This window comes from Saccostrea echinata, unplaced genomic scaffold (genome assembly GCF_033153115.1).
Source record: "Saccostrea echinata isolate AGI-Se365-2 ecotype Australia unplaced genomic scaffold, CSIRO_AGI_Sech_v1 ptg000016l, whole genome shotgun sequence".
NCBI lineage: Eukaryota > Metazoa > Mollusca > Bivalvia > Ostreida > Ostreidae > Saccostrea > Saccostrea echinata.
In genome coordinates this window covers 24,788,346-24,795,352 of record NW_026889765.1, presented here as the reverse complement: position 1 = coordinate 24,795,352, position 7,007 = coordinate 24,788,346, and the positions used below count along the sequence as shown (strand labels likewise).

The following is a 7,007-nucleotide window of genomic DNA, read 5'->3' as shown; positions in this document are numbered from 1 at the left end:
TGAATAATAGACACAAAATCAAAATCAACATAATCAAAAATCAAAACAAAAACAGTGAAATAATACTATTAAGCTCTAATTTTACGTGACAGCTGTTAGTTATCCTGCTATCCTGTTCGAACTTGTTTGAAGCAGAATTCATTTCAAGGTCGCCAAATAGTTTCTAATGTATAAATACATAAATATGGCAACACAATGTAATTCAGCGTATGAATTCAGATATGGCATTCAGGAACGAGCCTGTCGTTATGTTTCTTCTGGTTATTCTTTTAGTCAACAACCTTGGTCTTCTTACAGTAGAAGGTAAGTATATTGCGGAAGCCCATTTAGGACATAGCAAAAAATATTTTTGAATTCGATATAACGAATTCTCGAATTTGTTATAACGAATTTAATTTGTTATAACAATTTATTGGAAATCGTTTAAACGAACTTAATCTGTAATAACAAATTAATGGATTCGTTAAAATGAAATCAAAAATTTGCTATAACGAATTTAATTCGTTTAAACTATTTCTAACATTTGCTATAACAAATTAAATTCCTTTACACGAATTCTAAAATTTGCTATAACGAATTAAATTCGTTTAATCATATTCAAGAATCGTGTCCTATAGAAAAGTACATGTATATATGAATTCGATATAACGATTTGTCAAATTCATTTTAACGAATTTGATTTGTTATAACAGATTAAGGAACTCGTTTTAAATAAGTTAATTCGTTATAACAAGTTTTAGAATTCAGTATAACAAATTTAATTCATTAAAACAAATTTTTGAATTCGTTATAACGAATTCAACAAATTTGTTATAGCAGATTGAATTCGTTATAACGAATTCGACAATTCGTTAAATCGAATTCAAAAATATTTTTGATATGTCCTAAATGGGCTTTCGTAGTATACCTTACTTCTACTTTTTAAATTATATCATGTATTACAAACATATGTGGTAGGATTGGATTTTACTGAGTTAGAAAATAACGATAACTTGTATTGGTTAATATCGTTTATTTTACATTTGGAAACTTTCTAGTTTTATACAATGATTTGAGAAACGTCCTTGTCTGGGTTATACATAGAAAGTAGATTTGATTGGATAAGAGAGACACACCTTCAGATCGCGGGGTATTTAAAGCCCAGTATTTCACGTGTAGATCAGTTGGTTTGGAACCTTCTCAAAGGTTCGTGCCAGCTCACTTTCTGATAATCGGGGTGGATCCCGGTCTCTGTCTCTGTCCCGTTCAAAATTCTCGGTAATGAATTGTCTCGTTCAAGTTGCCATTTTGTTTCCTTCATTTACACGTCCACTTTTGTTAATTTCCAGTTCCTTATTTCTATTTTTGGTAAACCGGTTAAGTTAGGCATAGTTGATTTTTCGTGCAGGGGTGGGTCACTTCTCTTTGGACTTAGCATCGGGTAGGACGGGTTCTAGATATTTTACATCTGTTAGGTAGGCACTATTTTTATTGAGGCCCATTTAATAAGATAGGTCGTTAGTACATCAGTTTCTGTTGTAAATATATAAATGTAAATATTTTGTGCTGTTAATAAAATATAATTGTTGCCATAATAAATACATGTTAATTTGTAAACTCTTGTTATTAAAATTCTTGGATGGGTAAGTCACTTACATGACTAATTGAAATACATAGGTTTATTGGTTAGTAAGAACTTGGAATAAAACGCGAAGTACTATTTTTGATAAAGAAAATGTGTGTTATTTAATGAGTTAATTTTGAGAATAAAAGAAGTACTTTCATACGATCAAATCTGGTTACATTGGTGCCGTGAGTGGTACCTAAGACTGAAGGTAAAATCAAATCCTGTTACACATATTATTCCTTTTTCTTTTTAAAATCATTATATTTCATTCAAAAATAATTGTTTTGGTAAATAATCTTTCATATGGAGTAAAATTGTTTTTTGAAAATAAAATATGGCTTCTCTATTTGCATTAAAAGTCCTGTTACAAACAATATTTATACTTATTTATTTCTTTGAATTAAATAATAATCTTAAGTATTCAGAGTTTCCCAAATATTAAAAGTCATGGCCATACTGTTATTGAGAAGAATTAATATTTTCAACGATTGTTTCAATAAATATTCCCATTTGAAATATTAGTCTCCAACAGCATACTCTACCACTAGGACAATTAATAAAAAAACTTAATTTAACTTTGTAAAGGAGTAATTATATACTTTATATTCTTTTTTTGTATATTGATATTTGAAAAGAGTCTTTAAAAATTGCAGTCAAATCCTCACTAATTTTTAATTATCTCCCCTTAAAAGCAGTACATGGCTAGTCATATAAAAAAAAATCTTATTCAAATTAAAAAAAAAAGAAATAAAGAATGCTTTGAGGCAAATTTGGTTAGAATTGGTTCTGAAATAGTTGAGACATTGAAAAGTGTAAGCACAAAAAATGGCACAAAACAGAGAGACGGAAGGCAGAGGAACATATATACGTATAGATTTATGTCAAATATTTACATGTATATCAGTTAAGCTCACTTGATTCTTTTGCTCCGGAGAGCTGAAACGCAATTGTCGGAAAAAAGTCATTGCAAATGGGAAAAAAATATTAAATGTGATCAGTTTATAGATTTCAAAAAAGTATATTTCTGAATTTGTTTAAAGGAGGAAAAAGTATGATGTAACTATTATCGGAAAATTTTATTTTGAAAGAAACTTAATATTTAAAATTTTTTTGGAACCAAAGGGCGTGGATTTTTTTGTAGCTATCGTCTTTAAACTAACAAATTGAAGAACTGTATCAATGAAACTAAGCATGAAATTTAAAAAAAAAAAAGGTAATGCATATATTTTTAATACGGAAGTCATAAAATTTAAAGAAAATGTACATTGCATGTCTAAAAATATCCTGACATCAACCAGATATGCATACCATAGAATGAAAAAGATGAAGAAAACGAAGTGATTAATCTCATAAAGTCTAAAAGAAAAAAAAAAATTTGCGAACAGAGCATAAAACACAGACCCCAAGAAATTCCAGAGCTGGGATTAGGTGCCTGGGAGAAGTAAACATCCCTCTTGAACAGTCCTGACCGCCTTTGAGCCCATTATAATGATCAGGTAGACCGAATATGCCGTAGTTAAATTCAGCATTAAACAAAAGCCTATTATTAGTATGAAACATGACAGCCAAAACACGACCCAGTGATAGATTATATCTGCTAAGTAAACAACCTCATTATAACCATCTCAGGATTCATGAAATGCTGACTTTAAACGAGTTTGTCAAATTCCCTGTAACATCAACTGATCTCTTATGTAGCCTGCCTGGATTAGAAATTGATCTTTCTTGTATTATGAATATCGAAAAGAAATCAAACTTCCTTCAAGCTTGTCTTAGATACCAATAACTAATAAAAAATAAAATGAAAATACATCAAAAAAATAATGTTAACCCTTTATTTTGAAAAATTGCCCAGATAAGTTTTAGTTCAATTTTGAATGTTCCATTTATTACATGTATATTATTTTGTATCGATTTATAAATGAAAGAGACACTTACCATGAATGTCCTGTTTTTTATTAATGGTTTTTAAGTTCTTCACATATAACCTGTATCTATATTTCAATGTTTAGGATTTCATGTCCCAAAATTGTGACGCTCACGGAATACATTGAATTGATTTTAAGCAACATTAATGTACACCTTATTAATTAATTAATTATTATTGTTCTCTTTTACATTTATCCAAGGACTAAAAATAAAACTTTTTAAAATAAATCAATTTTGTTCAAGGTACAGAGTTAGAGAAAGTTATCCTTTTGTCTCAAAAAAAAAGAAAGAAAGAGAGAGAGAGAGAGAGAGAGAGAGAATTACGGTACCATTAGGCAACTTAACTTTATCAGAGATGCATGGAAGGTGCTTCTAATGTGTTTCATTGTACCAGTCAAGGTTTCAGATGGTGTAATTTCAGCTAAGGAATGACTCGATTAATGTTTCTAAGGCAGATTAAAGGTTTTGGAGCAGGTTATAGTTTTGGAGCATGTCTCATTTCCAATTCACTATAAGCCTTATGTTGGCCAAACTTGCATGGGTGATACATCTAAGAATGCACACTACCAGGCTTGCTTCGGATACTGGACCTGGCCTAAATTTTTCTGATGAGTGGCCAGTTTTTTGAGCAAGTTCATTCTAAAGTAACTTTATTGACCAAATTTGTATGAATGATACATCTAAGGATGCACGCTACTGGGCTTGCTTACTAGTTTGAAGTTTTTGAATAAGTCTATTCCCAAGTAACTGCAAGCCATATCAGATCACATTGCACATTGCATCTTGGGATGCACACTACTAGATAATTACTTAATGTGGACTTTGCCTTATTTAAAGACGACATTCCTTGAGGTGAGCTGTGTAATCTCTGATTACCTAATGTTTCTTCCACAAAGTACTCTTGAAGGGAAAATACTGTAGAAGCGAAACTTTTCGTGGGGATAAAACTTCATTCATTTTTCTTCTAAAAATGTTTCATGGGCATTTAATTTCGTTGTTTCGAAAGAAACCCTATTCAACATATAGTCAAATAAAGATTTTGTTTGGGGTTTAATTTCGTTGAAAATTGTTACCAATGAAATAAACGAAATTTAATCCCCCTAAACAAGAACTCCCTAGAGTAGTAGACGTCACAATAGCCTGGTTCGCGTCACAAAATTGCTGATTGTTTCATCAGAGTGTAATGTTTCCAAGGGACATTTGAAAATTGTTTCAGTAACTTAATGTTAAAATTTAAAGTGAATTTAAGAGAGGTGCCGAATTTGAAAGTTTTTGTATATTCTTAAAGGTTTTGGCTTGTTTCGGTATAATTAACAATTCTTGCTTCATCAACTTGTTTGTCGATACAAATCTTAATTGTCTATCCTTATTTACTAAAATGTATAAATGCAAAGGCGAAAAATATTAAATTTAATCGATCAACTTAAAAAGCAAACACATTTTTATTAGGAATAATGTCAACTTTGATTAAAATAGTTGTATGCATCGTTTGTATTCAAAATATTTATTTATTGTTTTCTACTTAAGGAGGCGATTCTTCATGCTGGTCCCTGAATGGTAGATGTCAATATACATCGGAAAAGTGTTTCCTATATAAACCTGGATACTGTGCTGGACCAACCAATAGACAATGTTGTGTTTGGGGTAAGCCATCACAAACTTATGCTTTTGAAGTAGGAGAGAAATGCAGATGAAAAGATATTCTTGAATTAAACGCAAAATGCATAGTTTAAACATTTTTATTGAATGTCAATTTGACAATTGGAATAGCTCTTTGCATATAAAAATGCATTGAGTTTATCATTAAAATCAACAACATTCAATGATATTAATTCATGACCAAAATTAAATAACAAACAGGATAATGATACCAGGATATCAATCTCGTTTAAAGTCAAGATTTTGCATTTCTAGGGTCGATACAATTACCTTGTCTGCAAAAACAACATATTGTTTAATCAATATTTGACTGACATCTTTTATACGATTTGTTAGTCCATCGTTACCAGATCAAATATTCAATTTTGTTTCGCTGCATTTGATTCATTTTCATTCTATTTAACAACAAGTGTTAATTTTGTCGTTTTTTTACCGAACATGACGAAGAACACATGGTGAAAATGACCGGTCATTGGGAGATGCTCACTCCTCGATGGCACGTTTTCCCATTTCTGTTTTCAGAAGTCTCTGTTTTTTCTCTGCTTATAGATGCAACCTGTATTGTTTTATTTGATTTTGAGCATAAGATGTGTATGTTATTTACCTTTTCCTTTTACACTTAGTAAAGTCAATTGGTGCACCTTTAAAAGAAGTTTATAATGATATGTAGGAATTAAATAAGTGTCAAAGTAAAATGTGTTTCAAACACATGATACATGTATATACAATAAATATAATTAATTTTAATGTTAATTATTAACAGGAGCTGACCTACAATGCTTGATGAGACGTGGAACCTGCCAAAATAATTCGAATTATTGCAGAGGGGGATATCTGCCAGGTCTATGTGGCGGAGATCTATCGCGCCAATGCTGTGTGTTTCCCGTCATATCTTGAAAAAAAAACCCGGATAATTTTTCTTTGTATGCATACAAGAAAATGGCTGATTGGTAAAAAGAATATCATACTTAAAGAATTTTATGAAGTTTAGGAATCCGATATAGGAGGGGTATATTAAACCTACTCTTGTTGACTGGGATGTTAAAAGTTTTACAGACTGAAATATTAATGTGGGTTTTTTTTTAAATCATCTTTAGAAAGAAAAAGTGGAGCACAAGGTGAATTTAGTAGTAGAATCGAAATAAAGATCTTCGAAAAACAGTTGTAATACTAAGCAATAAAAATAAAGATGATATTTTCCTAAGCCTTGTATGCTGAAACTATAACATTTTGTTCATTTAGTCTTTTTTATTCTTTTATCACGACCAAGATAGCGAAAACAGAAGGGTAGGTGGTTCATATAATGCCTTTTAACTTTCTAACACGAGTCTTATTATATTCAAAACCCATATTACATTCTGACAATGTGTTAAGCTCTTCTCTGCCATATTTACACCAACGTCCAGTTTAACTGTCGAAAGAATTCATAATACAAATTTTATCGCGAATTGAAAGACCTGGGTTCTTTGAACTTAGGATTTTAAAGTTGATTTGTTTTTCATCATTATCAACATCACCGGTAATGACGTGTCCAGGGGGACTGTACCTGAAAAGAAGAGCAAGAAAATCAAGAGAATTTTGTTTTGCATGTCCAATATCAAGACACTGTAAGGTTTGTTCATATTTGTAAATTGTGATAGCAAAAGAGCAATTTAGATCAAAACATGACGTTAAATAAGTCATAATTGTTTGACTTAATCTTAATTATCTCATTTTGCAAGAAATCCAGGACATCCTCTTTATCTGATCATATCTGACAATATCTAGTTGTTTTCGTAAGTTAAAATGTTTTGATAGATATAACTGGAAGCGC

The 7,007-nt window shown here is 30.7% G+C and overlaps 1 protein-coding gene across 1 annotated transcript; it reads left to right on the top strand.

The window, feature by feature from the left end:
• Window positions 1–226: 226 nt before the first annotated feature.
• On the top strand, window positions 227–6,110 carry LOC133189046 (lysozyme 1-like). Its single transcript, XM_061324486.1, has 3 exons — window positions 227–303; window positions 5,063–5,179; window positions 5,958–6,110. The coding sequence occupies exons 1-3, from the start codon at window positions 249–251 to the stop codon at window positions 6,089–6,091; spliced, it is 306 nt and encodes a 101-aa protein (XP_061180470.1). The 5' UTR covers window positions 227–248; the 3' UTR covers window positions 6,092–6,110.
• The last annotated feature ends 897 nt before the right edge of the window (window positions 6,111–7,007 follow it).

Excerpts from the sequence above, each read along its gene's own strand:
- LOC133189046 (XM_061324486.1), top strand. The coding sequence starts at position 249 with ATGTTTCTTCTGGTTATTCTTTTAGTCAACAACCTTGGTCTTCTTACA. Across the intron at positions 304-5,062 it reads TGGTCTTCTTACAGTAGAAG|GAGGCGATTCTTCATGCTGG; the intron begins GTAAGTATATTG and ends TTTCTACTTAAG. Across the intron at positions 5,180-5,957 it reads TAGACAATGTTGTGTTTGGG|GAGCTGACCTACAATGCTTG; the intron begins GTAAGCCATCAC and ends AATTATTAACAG.